This window comes from Prenolepis imparis, unplaced genomic scaffold (assembly GCF_030444845.1).
Source record: "Prenolepis imparis isolate NDT839.2.m4 unplaced genomic scaffold, iyPreImpa1.0 SCAF_3, whole genome shotgun sequence".
NCBI classification, from domain to species: Eukaryota; Metazoa; Arthropoda; class Insecta; order Hymenoptera; family Formicidae; genus Prenolepis; species Prenolepis imparis.
Genome location: NW_028141161.1, coordinates 17,354,667 through 17,370,552, shown reverse-complemented (window position 1 = coordinate 17,370,552; position 15,886 = coordinate 17,354,667). Strand labels below are relative to the sequence as shown.

The following is a 15,886-nucleotide window of genomic DNA, read 5'->3' as shown; positions in this document are numbered from 1 at the left end:
CGTGAAGTAGAGAATAAGAAAGCTTCCTACAATTATTATCAGCAATGCAAATTGTCTGAATTCTCGGATCGCCGAGTTAACCCCCGAGATAAAAGGAATTTCGTGTCTGCTATTTCCGAGATTCTTCGTTCAAGCCATGTCCGATGTGACGCGTTAGATTAATGATTTCCGGGTACCACCCGGCCCGCCGCCGTCGAGAGACGTAAGATTCGAATTTTTCGTCGCGAACTTTTCGCGCAAGTTTTTATCTACGCGTAGCTCGCGAGGTACTTGACTAAACTTTTTCCCCGAGATTTACAACTCGCACCCGCATACGCGAAAGTTGGCGCGCGCGAATGTTTCCGCTCTCTCGCTCTCTACTCTTTCATTTCGCCTCGCCTTATGCACGCACGCGTGTGCAGAAGGCATGTGGGTACATCCACTAGATATGCTATATCGTACGTGCATCTTACCGTACTTATACCGTGCGTTACTCGAATATATATGCCGGTACGTGTGTACGTGCCTAGAATGAGCGCAGGGCAGCACATCTTGTGAGCCAATACTCTCATTAGGGAGAAGAGACCTCATTATACACAGCGCGCCACGGAACCTTGCTACGATTATATTACATTATTGTAATTGATTGCAGCACATGTAACTCCGGCGTGATTCTTAAACAATAAACTCATTATCCGGTAACAAGGAGAACGCCGATACCAACGTACCGGCAGTAATAATCTATCTCTCGTGAACAGCCATCGCCCAGGTTCGAGCCCCCTGTAGCAGCAGAACGATTCTCGAACGACCGATTCGCGTTTGATCGATCGCCCGACCAGTCCCGATGGTCGTAAGCGTGCACAACGCTCTCTCAGCCTCCTTCTTCCTCCTCTATCTTCTCTCATTCTCCTTATTTCTATTCTCTGCCGCGTGCTATTCTCGAACCAAGTTCTCTCCGACGCTCATCTAGAGCACATCACTCGAGATGCGCTCAGTCTTTACTATTTGTTCGCAACAAATCAACAATGCATGGGACAAAAGAAATACATCTGTTTCCGCGATGGACCTTCGATCGCGTCTTTTTCGTCCTTCGGTCAACTTTCAAAAGTTTCTTCAGTCCCCGCTAATTTTATAGAAGAAATAAATTTCCATATAATGAGGAAAACTATAGAGAAATCAGCTTTGAAATAACTTGTTGAAACAAATAAATAATATTGAAAAAAAAAAAAAAAAAAAAAAAAATTATAAAAGTGTAAAACGAAGAAAATCTCTTGGAGAAACAGAATCCGTTAATGATTTTTGCTAATGTGTGAAACGTAATTAGAAAATGAATCATATCAGCTGTTATTAACGTGGGGCGTAATCTTAAGTAGCAACGTAATAAATCTCAATAATCTCGTTATAGTTTGAGCGTTAGCAGGGATCTTCCCGCGTTCGCAGGCGCCTTCGTGTTGGAAATCGGAGTGTTCCCGCGAAAGAATTCCGCGCGTCGACAATGTCTAATCAGGCGATTGTACACCGGAGGAAATACCGTTCCCATGGAATGTTAATGCAATCTTCATCGGCGCTCTTCTTTAGCGAGTAGCGCGAAGGGCCTCTACCCTTCGTGCGAGACAACCGGAGCGTCACGACAGAGCGTCTGCTCCGACCTTCGAGATCACACGCGCGCATTGTTGCGCAATAACATAATGCGCCGCGGGTTTCTCTTGATTATCCGCGAGCGGTGAGCGGTACAGAGAGCAAACAATTGCAGTTGGGCGCGCGCCGACGGAGGATGCGCAGCTGCAGAGATTTATCTACATTTAATGAAACAGCCAACTTCCTTCCCGCGGATTTCTTCCGCGTTGATGTCGAAGCGCCGGGGTCACCCTCCTCTCTTCTTCTTCTTCTTCTTCTTTTTCTTCTCCCGGCATTCGCCTTCTTCCATTCGCCGTTCCATTCCGCTCCGAACTTTTCCCGAACGACAGAGTGTGCATTTACGTAATTTCCTAAATGTTTTCTACCGCTATACACACCATTGACCTCCCAGGGTTAGCCCGGGGTTAGAGTAGAGAAAGAGAGAGAGAGATTATGCGAGCTCTAAAGATGTGTACGACCTGTGTATACATACTCTTCGCTCGCAATGATCTCTGAATCCGTGCATTATCTCGCCCGTGAATAAATGTTTCATTGTTGTTTCTCTTTGCCGCGACCGGGACCTGGGCACGTTTCTGTCGATCGCTTCGCCTCGATACCGGCTCGATTTATATAATTCTAGTCGATATCACCGCGCGCGAGTTCTCGTACCGAATTATTTCATAGCGTTTATGAATACGGATGTTCACGATTAAACAGTCTCCCCTGGAACGAGCGTATATGAAATAATTATTATTCTCCCTATTCAATTTGCAATGCCAATTAATATTAACGTTGCATCCAACTCTCACAATAAATTGTCCCGAAATAAATTAACGCTAATTATTTGACCGAATTCCGCGTGGCGAGTGCGTTGCTCGTTTTAGCCGAGCACCCTCCTCGCATATCGAATCGGATTAAAAGGGCGTAACCGCAATTATATAGGTAGTGATATTTTTTCGCCCGGAAATCGCGCGTAGGGCGAAAATTGAGAACGACGGAAGCGGAGAATAGTAATTTTTAGTTCTTAGCTGTTTCTCCTTTTCTTTTCACGCCGTTCCATTTCTTCGAGAAGAAGATTAAAGCGGATTACGCCTGCAGCCCGGGTGGCGCGCTTGTTCAGGAAATTTGCTTCAGCAGTTGGGTCGCTCATGCATATATTCACGCCGGTGCTCTCTTTTCCACGGTTTCCTCAAACACCGGGGGCCTCAAAAAGCGTAGCCATGCCACTTTTGATACGGTTCCGCCTGGCCAAGGACCTCTCGACCTTGTCTCGGGTCGCAGCCGACCGGGGGCCAGCTCTTGGGGTCGCCCGCGAGAGACCAACTGGCAGAGACCTTTCGCTTTGGAGGCTTTCAAAGTGTGCACGTGCACATTCACCCGGCACGCTCGGCCTCACGGACGCGAACCTTGACGCGTCGGCGTGATACCGCATAAACGCGCGCTGCAACACCGAGCTTTATCGAAATCGGAAGACGCGCTGACCCGTCGTTCTTCCGCATACTTGGTCAATGAAAAGTATCTGATACCTTGACACTTGGTTTCCCACAACTAACCAATCCAATATCATTTATGTCGCCGCGGCATCGCCGTAGAAAATTGATGGGAGTAGCGCTCTTTTAATAACGAATGTGAGAAAGAAGCGTTGCAAGATTTACATGTACAAAGTTTATAGCGTACGATGTAGAAAAGAACATGCTAAAATCGATAAAAACCTGTTCAATTCAATTAAAGTCAAACAGGGAGAAAAGTACATTTTTTACGTGACTTGCTATTGTCCATTCGAGCAAGCACGTGTCTTGTTCGAAATGCTTGGCGTATTCAAAGAAGAGCGAGGTAAAAATACACTTACTACGATGTGTGGTAAAAAGCGCATTTCAAAGATGAATGTAATTATAGATCAGCGCTATAATTGATAGATGGGTTGTACGGATTAGCATATAAATCAACATATAGTGAATCGTAGAAAGTCTTTGGATCGATATAATCATTACTTTCGCGAGAAAAATTCTTAAGTGTCTAACGGTCGATCGTGGCACGAGAGAAATCATTCTTGTCTAGATGCTTACTTGTAACCTATGATAACGATCAGAGAAAGAGAATTGGCAATAACGATGCACATATAAAAACGCCCTTCTCTCTCCCTCTTCCTTATTCTCGCAAGTTAGAAAGAATGCGGCATTGAGAAATATCCGATACGTTTAACTTGTGTATCAAAGGGAATACGAGATGAATGCGTGCGCGAATAGGTTTGACGCGCGGGACAAAATTCGCAAATTTTAACGTACGAGAATAAATCTGTTTACCGGAAGAGCGTAACACCGCATAATTGGTACCGCATGAATATCGCATCCGTTCACTCCCGTCCCGTTGAAACGGGATATCCCCTTTTCACACGATTTTCATATACATGTAATGTATTGTATACGAGGAATAGAGTTCGTATTACACGATCGGAACAGTTTGCCATATAGCGGCGCGTATGAAAGGGAGCAATTAAAATGCAATATAATCGTGCCGTAAAGTAACGCGATACTCTCGCGTGCCACTCTATATCTCTTTTCTCCCGCGAGCATTTTTCTCTACCTCTTGTTCTCTCTTGCTCGCTGTGGAAGTAATGAAAGTGCATCGGTCATTACGTTCCGGATACCACACCAAGCGCATACATAGACCGCGCGCTATCCGAGGTCCACGCGGAACTGCATTATTTATAAGCGCGCGCGCAATAAGGACGCCGCGATACGCATTATTGCATTCCGGTTACGCGCCGTTACGCATTACGATAAATAAGATCAACGCGATACGATACAAGTGATCTGCAACAAGGGCACGTTCGTCAATTGCGGGATTAGCGGCGCCTACACTCGTAAAACAGCGACTGGCTTCGATGTCTAGTTCGTTAGCTAGTAAAGTGTCCCATGCCATGTCAACTTCTCCGATCGTTACACACGCGGAAATTGTCTATAAATTTTAAAATATGATTGCAAGGCGCGGTTGAAATTAATCGACATCATTCCATTGTAAAATGCTCGAGGGCATCGAGGATGAATTTTATTTTGATATGAATATAAAGAGAGAAAAGATTATCCGCATTAATAATGTATTATTTTTTTCATTATTCGAGTTTCGCGAATACATGGACCAGAAAAATTCAAATTTTTCGACGATTAAAATCTTTGTATGTGCTGTTATTATAATGACCTATCATAATAATGTCAGTGTGGCGAAATATAATATATCACACCGTGCATTTATGAGAATAAACATATTTGACATGAATATTATTATTTCTTCTATAATCATTTTATGATACGATTGATTATATATTTTTCGCGTAGAATTAATAATACTAGGAAAAATTATTGACTATTATATTACTGTGTGCTTGTCGCACAATAATGCGACGAAATATTTAAATAATGTTTTCTTTTGCGTCTTTAATTAATTCCGTATGTGCACATCTGCTAATTTATTTCCAAAAATATCACATGCGAATATATAGAATATCCTACTTTCTTTTAACGAGATTTTCTCTATAATATTATTCCGTATAATAAACTTTAAGATTATGCTGCATCTTATTCTTACTTATATTATGGAGGAAACTTTTCTCAAAAACAGAGCAATTTTAGTGCGGGCTGATTTGACCCTGTCCAACTCTTCCCCTCACCGTATTCTTAGCCGTTTTCTTTCGCATGAAATGTTGGGGCGTACGGTTCATGAGAAACACTCGTCTGAGAAACACTCGAGTGTGTATAGGAGCGTGGTGTAACGTCGTCTAGCTGGTCCAAGAATCCAATAAGTGGAAAATGCATTGGAGCGTACGCTCCTCGAAGGCTACTCGAACCGGCGTTCCCTCCGCGTACCGATTCACAACGAATATTACGACGAGTCAGTCGGTTCGTCCTTTTGCTCCACATAGACACGGTATCCGCGACGGAGCGGATAGAAAAGCAGATCGGTGGAAAACGAGCAATCGGACTATTCTACGCTTACGTATATAAGTTGGAAATTGCTCCGCGTTGCGCGGGGTACTCACCGGCACAGAAAGTCTCGCTCGCCGAGGCAGAGCTCGAGGCAGTGTTGCCTCGAGGAAGCGGTCATGGTTCTGCGTGCGTGACCCTGAAGACGGTATCCTTGGACTCTATCGATGCACCAAGCGCGCTCGCACGGCTTCACCGCCAGGCAACTCTTCTGGGCGTAAATCGTGAATACGGGAAACTGGGACTGCGATAGCGCGCCTGAAACAGATAGGAAAATGATTCCAAATTAATTACTTATAAAATAAGAGATTCGGGGCATATAACGATATATTAAAAATATTTCAAAGACTGTCGCAACATAGTACGAGTGATTTTAATAAAGTTACTTTATCTATCCTCCATGTAATCTGTTTAAAATATTTATAAAATTAAAATATTTATAATCCAAATTATCGTGTGAAAGTTGACATTTTTCATATACATTTATCAAATGTAACATGTTTTGTTTGAAAAATTACGTGCGGCAGATCCTTTATTTAATTTTGATAACCGAGTTTTATAAAGTGTAGGTCATCAGCAAAGTGGCATACACTGTTATGTCATTCAGGTCCGATGCATGTGATTTCGATATTCTATAGACGTTGTCGGGTTGGACTACAATTTTGATAGATCAGCGCGTTTATCATTCGCCGGCGCGCGGTACCATGTTCTTCCTAGGTTATTGGCCCGCATTGCGATAAGCGACAAAGTAGGCACTCCACCCACGTCTCGTCATACGTCATCCGCTCTTTGCTAAATCGTAATTAATCTCCGCTATGTGACGGGAGCTTCGATCGTGACTCGTGGAAAACTTGCAGTTGAAGTTAGGGTTGTTAGAAAGAGAAAAGAGAGAGAAAGAGAAGAAGACTAAAGAGATAAAAGAGGAAAGAGAAAATAATAATAAAAATTTAATGGAATACTTTAAAGAATCCAGATATGTTCTTTTTAAATATATACTTTACAGCACTTGTAAAAATTTAAATCCAAAACTATGTCGTTTAGCTAAAAGAGGAATATCGATGCTTTATTTTATAAGATTTTGTTTTATATACATATATAAAAATAGAAGGATGCGTTAGTGTGTGAGAGACAAGATGAAAAATTGCGTAATACTCGAAGGGGACGTAATAAGCCATTAAGGTAATGAAGAATACTTGAGAGATTGCAAAAGAGAGGGAATGTATGAAGAGAGATTTTCTGAAGCGAGACGAATCGAAACGCGGCACGTCGATCTTCAAAGAGGCGCTAAAGATATTCAATTACCTGCCATCAGCAGGTCACGCCTTGCGAGGCCGTGCAAGCTAATGCCGTTGCCTGTTTTTAATGGCGACTGCGCGAGACTGTGGTCGAGGTTGCGGCCACGACATAGATGGATTCTTTACAGCGATCAACCGCGGTCGACTTACCCGTGAAACTTCAAATTGTAGGAAGATGTTACTTATTGTGGACTGAGACAGTACGTGCCACATTATGATCATGAATGCCCACTTCCGGAGCTCACTAGTTCACACGCAGAAGAGATAGATATATATCACTTGTTCTTTATAATATTGCCATATTATATGCGATAATGAAACATTATCGAATCTTAAATATTTAGATACAATAGAACTTTCCAAAATGCTTTGTTTAACTTTTAATCTACCTCATCTATGTCATTTCTTATGCCTATTCTCTCTTTTTCACATTTCCTGATAGCTCTTTCATACTTTTGAAATCTGTTAAAGTAAGAAATATAAGGAACACACAGATGCAAAAAGAAAATAGTGGGGATAATAACAGAGTGATCATGATTAAAGGAGGAAAAAATTTTCTCCCGAGCGCACATGCATTATAACCGCGAACCTTTGCACTTTGAGATACGATTTGTAACCTCTGACCTCTTTCCAATTAAAGCGTGAAATCGTTATTTCGATCAGCGCAGAGCGCAATTCACCATGGAATCGGCATACGCATAGCAAAACATCACCGGAACAAGCACTCCCCCGCACCGATCGATTCCGTTGTTTTACGTGGGACGCGTATTTGTTATATTCGATCCATGGAGAATGCAATGTGTGCATACAATGGCACACGTGTGCTATCCCATTGGCAGTGTCGTCACGTGTTTTCGTTTAATTACTTAGCTTCGTACCGTGTAGTCTTACACTTGTGAAATAAATGGATATATCTATTCATACATAAATTTATTACCGAACGTTAATTGAAATTCAAAATGCAAAAGAGTTAATACGTATCTATAGATCATATTTGCATATTTAACAATAAGAAACATAAAGATTCACCGTTATATCAATTTTCTAGCGCTCTTCTATTTGTATTTCCGTTAGTGCAATTTTAAGTGTGTGAAATGCATTTATTCCACTGAAATGTGAACTACAATGAAACTTTACTCTCCTAAACTGAAACAGTGAAAATGAATACTGATTAAAACAACGGCAAGATTTCACTATTTGCAATGCTACATTGTAATTGTATAACTGAAACCATTGTTTATCAGTTAAAGTACCCTGATTCCGCTTAACAGAGTGAATGCATATATCAGAGCTGTCCACGTTTTGCACTTTTCGGCCGATTTCCGAGGCTCACCGCCTAGCGGCCCCCACTTACGCTCGAGACCTTAGCAACTACGGTTATCGGGCCAACCGGGTAACGCGTTGCTAAGGTCTCGAGCGTAAGTGGGGGCCGCTAGGCGGTGAGCCTCGGAAATTGGCCGAAAAGTGCAAAACGTGGACAGCTCTGGCATATATTATAAAGATTAGATGTTGCCATTTCATGCTAACATCACACTTAAGAGAAAGCAACACTTTTGACTTGCATCATACTTATGCAAGAGGAAATGACTCGTACGAGCACCTAGCGACTTTTATCGTAATGATGATCCTAAATTACGGACTTAGTAAACTTCGTTGTCGGCAAAAATGGAAAAACACCTTGATAATCTTGTCGTGATACGTTTCATTCCCCCTGTTGCATATATCCGCTGCCTCTCGTATTCCTATCATAAATATTCGAAACGTCCCGTGAGTCAATCGTAAGCAACGACAGCAGCGGAAGAAAGGGGTAAAGAAAATTTCCGCTCGCGGCTTGTCACGATGTCGCGAGACACGAAAGATGGTCGGGACGCATCTGCAACAGAGTAGTGCGGCCATCTCTCGCGAAATGACGTATGTAAACCGTCCCGTAACCGAGCGCCGAGGAATAGTTCGATTTCTGATATACGAGGGTGCATTTAGATACGATTCGAGCTCTAGTGGCATCGGCAACGACGTCGTCGCCCGTCGACGTCGGCGCCTTGAATCTGATGTATAATCTGGGCTTTCTCGAAGCTTCTCTCTTTCCTTTCCTCTCTCTACCCAGCTTCTCTTTCCGGCGCGCCAACAAAGGCAATGAGATTCCTTTTCTACATTCTACGCGGTTAGACTTTCAGCGATCTACAAGCAGTGAATGTCACTGCGAACACGGTACGAAAACCTGTTCGGAAGGCGTAATCTCTGCCGCAGGTGGCTCGATAAAATCGTAAATAAGGTGAAGTAAGATGACCCAACCGCTGGTTCCGCGTAGTTGTTAATGCTTTTTACATGTGTTAATCAATTCTGTTTTTATCGTAAAATACTGGACAACGACATATGTAAAAGCGGCAATGTAAGAGCTTAGTTTGCCAAGATAGGATAACACTTTTATGGTTTTGCGAATCAAATCAATGCAAATCAAGTAAATGAAGACGATGACGGCGACGACGATAATGATGATGATGATGATTATGATGATGATGATGATAGCGATGTCTGCGTATATTAAGATTCTAAATTTAAATTTTATTCATGATTGGACATTTATTGCATGTTGCTCGAAAATTTACGCTAATTATATTATAACGGCGAATAAATGAAACTGGACACGGTCAGATATTGAATCGGATCTTATATTATGTATGTACATGTATGCTGACAGGCATTCATTTTTTTAATCGTTAACAAGCAGTTAGTTATTCGTCTGCTCGCGATCATTATGTTTTTTTTTCGAGGATGAGGTTTTTAACCTCAACTCCGATTTTTTACCTTTCTGATTATTCATCCGTAAAAAGCTTAAGTCACAATTTTAATTTAAGTTATTAAACTAAATATCTTTGTTTTACATTTCTGTCTGTGTATTTGTTTATTACTAGATTTATTATTAATTATTGAAATATTTTAATCTTGTTCTCTTAATTTCTTAAACTATGTCTATAAAATATTTTATGATTCTTATCCGTGTGTTTTTTATTAAGATATGACAGAGATTTTTTTCTTTTTTCTTTTAATTGTTGTCATTTTTTGATTCTCTCCTTGTTTGAAGTGTATAGACAGAGTGTAGATGAAAAAAAGAAGAGGAAATGATTTATATAGGAAGGTATAGAGGATTACATATTATGCCGCTAAACAGAACAGAGCCTAGTGTATCATTATCTGTGTCTAGCTATTTTATTATTCAAGTAATTGTGTCTGGATATTTTAATACTGTTGTAGCAGGACTGACTTTACAGTATGTCATGCGCTTTGCTTTGCGTAGGCGCACAATAGTTGAGACACACTCGTGAAGTCATCCCGCGCACTCCGAAACGTGCGCATATAGAAGTTGCACATTTATTTGCACGTTTGTCTCCCGTCGCATAATTGCGGATGGTTGTTATACGTACTTAACGCGCCGTGTAAAGTCGCAGTTTTTCAACTAGCTGCCACGTCGGACGGCATAATTGTCCCCCGCTTTTGCGACTCGCTTCGGTTTTCTAAAACGTCGGGCATGTACATATGCGACGTGTCTGTCTGACAAGCGTTACAAATTTACTCGACACTCTTTGTACACGCGAAAACTTGGCGAGATATGATCTAACATATTTCTTTGTATAATATTACGAGAAGTCGTAAGCTAGAATTGTACAATCGCTTTGCCTTTGTATGACTCGACGTGTTATCTATGACACTGTCACCCCCGTTTCTCTCATTCAAATTGAAAGAACACGAAGCTGCGCATTATAAGCTCTAAAAAATTTAGGGGCTAATAGATGCGAGGGTGTTGAATAATTCTCTGTTATCTCTTGGTACATAAATCTGTCTAGTTATACATCTATTTATCTGACCGTGTAGTCGTATATATACTCTTAATGGAAGAATTAAAATTATACCACTGTTGCCTGTGGTCGACATTATATTTGGAACTAAAATCTTTTAGAACACACATTTCAGAAGCAAGATAATTCCATCACACGTGAATCGTAGTGAAAGATTATGTTTCAAGTTTTGCGAGTGACAGGTTGGTTTCTGCTCCAACTATCGTCCGTATTTCTTTTTATACCCGTATATTTCCGATATTGCATTTTTATCGAATTTATTTATAAAGCTAATATTACAGATAAGAGGGGACGCGTTCTTAACATGTATACGAAGCCCGAATAAAACATGCCCCTGCGTTGGATTGACGCCAACATTTTCAATCGCCCTTTACACTCGACGGAATTTCCATTCCCTTTCGCGCTGTGTTCACGGAACAATTGAATGCGCTCGTACTTCTAACGTATCTCGCGACGGTCAGCTTTCTCATCCACGTCGTGCCCACTTGTCTTCCTACTTCCACACTTTTGTTTTTCAATGCCACTCAGTGTTCGTGCCCGCGCTTGCGGCGCACGTCGCAAGGATTTTACTTTTAGAAATGTATCGACGTCCATTCCTCGCGGCAATACGGCACTCCGTCAACCGCACGACTGTGTGCTTGTCTTGCCCAAGGAATAAAATACAAACCGTAAGCTGTGTGCATATTTTGTTACTATACAATATCGCATTCCGCAATAAGTGCCCGTCATGTTGCGCAAAAGACTGCGAAATATTCGAATATTCGAGTGTTATATCTTCGTTGAACTACACTTGACGATTTTCTGGAAAAAAAAAAAAATCTAATTCTGCGATAATTATGTAAAACGCGCTCCGTCATTTTTGCGTTACGTCCAAAGTCCAGGTGTCTAACAACACCATTCCGTGTTGGCGAAACGAAAGATTTCATTACCGCAAAGTACAATGCACGCCGACACATCCGCTGCTTTCTCTCACTCGTCTCCGACGTGAAAAAAGCACGTTTCGGTCGCCTTCATTGCTATCGTCATAAATATGCAGGAGCGGTAGAGACACAGCGGTAAAGGCACACAGTCAAGGCCCGACCTGTCCCTCGTCACTTTTTAACGTCGTGTAATGTCGTCAGGGCGAGTTACGTTCCACATAACTGTACATCCTTGATGGTATGTTTCTAATTTGCGTGCATCGCGCGGCCTGTTGCAAGAATTTAATACACGAAACCGCATCTAGGCGGGACCCGGATTACGAAGAAAAAGAGGGCGTATATATGTATATGCAAACGTTTTGCATCCTGCTTGCACGACGACGTCGAAGCGAAACGAGCACGCGATTCGGCCTTGCATTCGAGCGAAGGCAAGGCGCGAGAAGGAACGAGCCAATAACGTAATTACTTTCGATGGTTCTACGGAAACTATTCGCACCTCGCAGATTGCGCGTTCTCGCGCGGCTGGAATTGAATATTCGGCGGCGCCGGAATTACAAGGACGACTCTCGCTCAAGATCCGCTCAAGGAGATCACGCGGCTACGCCACTTCGTTCCCGGCTCGCCGGGAATGCAAAGTGTCGAGTAATTGTCTTAAGTTCTTGTCATTAACGTTACCGCCGTGCACGCGACGATGGCTGCGTTCCGATAATTTCGATACACACTGAGCGCGCACTGTTTTACGAAACTTAATTAAGCACGACGGTGATTATCGTTCTCGCGGGAGATGCTATTTAGTTATATCCAAATGGTTAGAACATGAACGTAATCGCGTTTGCGTTGCGAGAGAATCGAGTCCTTTTGCTTGAAAATCCATTTGTGTGTGTGTATACATGCATACGAGTCACATACAGAGAAAATATATCGTTTCTTATAATATTAGACTTGGATATCGTTTCTATTCCGCTCCAGATATTATTTAAACGAAATATATATTTTTTCTAATAATTTAAATCCAATTACCATTGTTCGCGATACACACATAATAATTATTTGGTTGTTGACCTGCTCGATTGAGTCAAGGGAATAACTAGTTAGGGTATGACGAAAGCAATGACTACTGTTTATTCCCCCCTTCATGACCACTGATAACCTGCTAAGATGACTCTGCATGTTGGATTCGAAAATGCTCCAAGATTTCTTCCGAGAATGACTACACGATTTTATGATTATCTTTAGAACATTCCGATTTCGAACAGACTATTAACAATAGTAATTTCAGACTCTCCGTTTCTCTGTTGCAATTATATTAATAAAATGAAACTTTGATATTATAAGGATAAACTGACTCTCCATTTGCATGAAAAGTAAACATTTAGAAATTTATAAATACGAAAGATATTTAAAACAAAAGTATTGAATTTACATATATCAATGTTATTATAAATTTTGCTGAAAGTTTATTAAATTATTATTATCGAGTTATATATATTGTAATAATAAATATTTTCCTTTTTCATTATGCATATATCTATATATGTAAAATACACAGTGATTATTTCGAAATAGATTTATCAAAAGTCTCTTCCACGGATATAATAGATTAGATATAAAATTTCTGTCAGAGGAATTTAAATACATATTTAGTTTATTTGTCAAAAATTAGATGCGATTTACGGAGTGCAAAATATAAAGAATACACAGTCACGTGGCTCAGTAATGATGTTCGGCATCGATTAAGAATGTTCCTTTTTCAATCAATTAATAAATTCCAGGTAATTCGTCGTTTTTTTCTACCTCAATCGTTCGACGACACGTGGCTACGATAAACGTATGCGGAAAGCATTTACATGCGTGTCTGTGCCACGCGAACATATATACACGTATTCGTATCTCTGAGGAACAAAGTTCTTCGCAAAACACTTTGATTCCGAACGATTGAGTGCGTTTTACGTGCCGTGTGGCACTTCGTGTAAGTATTATACGGCACGAGGTATTTAGTATTCCCGACGATATCGGACCGAGACAGTACTTCCCACGGCTATTTGAAATCCAGTCTACAGTATAAGGCACTTGGGTATTCAGTATCTGTGCTATGGTCCCAACACGCAATGTTCATCGTCCATCGGGCTGGATATGCGAAAAGGGGCACGACTCGCTAACATAAGTCACCATCGATTGTTCGCACACGTACCGGTGACAGACATAATGCATTCTTCTTCTTTGAGCATGTGTATCACTTGAGAATAGCCGCGTAACATAATTGCCTGGGGGAACGTCCGATAGAATCGCGAAAGGAAGACTCAACGTCTACTACTTTGATTCTTTTCACTACTTTCTGTATAATGTGGAACAATTTCAAATCTGTCAATATTATTTTTATATTATTATATTATTATATTTATATATGACTAATACGATTGCATTGAAATATAGAATGATAAGAAAAGTATAATATTCGAAATGACTCGTAGAGTATCACTAAAAGTTACTTAACTTTTATGCAAATCTACGTTATGTACATTAGATAGAAAGATAGGATCGCAGTTAAATAAGCATTTTAGAAAAAGGAAATTAAATCAGTAGTCTCTTTGAATATTTATAACTCTTTTATACCGTGAAAATCTCGTGTTTGTCTTATCTCTTAGAGGAAGTCCATTCGTTTCTCGAATTGGCCCACCGTGACCGTACTCTATCTTCCGTAACGAAACAACCATGTGTGAAATTGACTTGTGAATTATGTGTATTTGGCGTACTATCCAATTAACAATGTCAGACTGTGACTTTGTGATTATAAACCGCGAAAATGCATTTAGCGATTAATGTGCGTTTCTCTCTGTCAAATGTCTTTTAAATGGCAAATAAAATACTCGAATAAAATACATTTTACTTTATGCTTATGCAATTTTTTACTTATGTATATTATTAATTATTATTAATTCTATACATTATTATCAATTATCATTATATTATTGATATTGTGAATTGAACGCCAATAGAGATAATTGTCAAAATATACAAATAAACTCTATTATCTCAGATTTTCGTCTGCGAGAAATTACACATGACTTTGGATATATACTCTCTGTAAATGTCAAACAAATACCGTATTGAGATCGCGATTTAAAAGCTCGAGTTTTATCTTCAATTCAAGATGAACTACGACGAAGGCTAATCGGTTAACTGTTCTCCTTTTTCCTTTTCATACAGTTCCATTCTATCGTAAAACTACTTTTACACGATAGATAGATACATAGATAGCGACCGAGTGCCAATAGCTTACGGTTCAATATTGCCTGCTCCGACTCAATTCATGTTTCAATGCGCGATGATGCGGCGATACTGCATTATTGTCACTCCGGAAAGAAGCCGGTCTGGGGCACGGGTCGTTCTCCCCAGATGCAGGACGAAAGTATATATGTACCATACAGTCGACCGATCGTGTGCGACCCGTTCGATGACACACATGGAAATGTTAATATCGCTCATTAAGAGACAGCGCCCTGGTAGCGCGAGTGCCCCTTTCGCGTTTTATATGGAAATCGTTATTATGCATCGGTCCCGAACGTTATGCACGTGCGGCATTGTGGACGTTGCAGTTGATGGCATGCGACAAGGCAAGATCCGTTAGTCGACGCCGATTTGATAGCGAAGAACTCGCGGTGAGAGATATGTCGGGTGACCACAATAAATACGAGAACAATCGCATCTCTCGTGGCGACTCGTTCTTTCGTCGTTTTATACTAGTCGTCGCCTTGGAAAAAAAAGGATGAGGAGAGAAAGAGAGAGAGAGGACGTCAGCCGTATCCGAATGTATTATCCGCGCGTTTGATCTATAGTTCTAATTACGGCGGATCGTAATAAGCGCGCGGTGCAATTTCAGCGCGAATCGGTCCGCGCGCATAAATCCTCCCGGAAATCGGCAGTTTAAGAGCTAACAGCACTGGGGTACATTTTAAAGTCGGAAATGCTAAAAGCTGGAGCCGCGCCAGAGCGAATCACTGGATACTTTATGAGCGCGGATTCCCGCGAAGATTTATATCCGACGCTTTGGCACGAGAAATAACAATCGTAAGTTGGCCTAAAGTCGACGCCCGCCATGACTTAACGAAATCCGATAAATCCGGGAACGTCGCGCGTGCCCGCTCGAATAAACTGCGAGTTGTTTTATATATATATATTTTTTTTCGTAATAAAGAAGAACAGCGATCGAGTGTCGGGGCTATTTAATAAACAATTTAATC

At 41.0% G+C, this 15,886-nt stretch overlaps 2 protein-coding genes across 6 annotated transcripts in view; one reads left to right on the top strand and one right to left on the bottom strand.

Annotated features, from left to right (window-relative positions):
- The window catches only part of Atg16 (Autophagy-related 16), a 397,081-nt gene that overhangs the window by 209,615 nt on the left and 171,580 nt on the right, over window positions 1-15,886 (top strand). The window lies entirely within an intron of this gene.
- The window catches only part of Neo (ZP and PAN domain-containing protein neyo), an 87,836-nt gene that overhangs the window by 44,083 nt on the left and 27,867 nt on the right, over window positions 1-15,886 (bottom strand). For both annotated transcript variants that reach the window (XM_083033332.1, XM_083033333.1), the window contains exon 3: window positions 5,633-5,834. In XM_083033332.1, coding sequence (XP_082889458.1) covers window positions 5,633-5,834 — 202 coding nt within the window. The remainder of the gene's footprint in view (window positions 1-5,632; window positions 5,835-15,886) is intronic.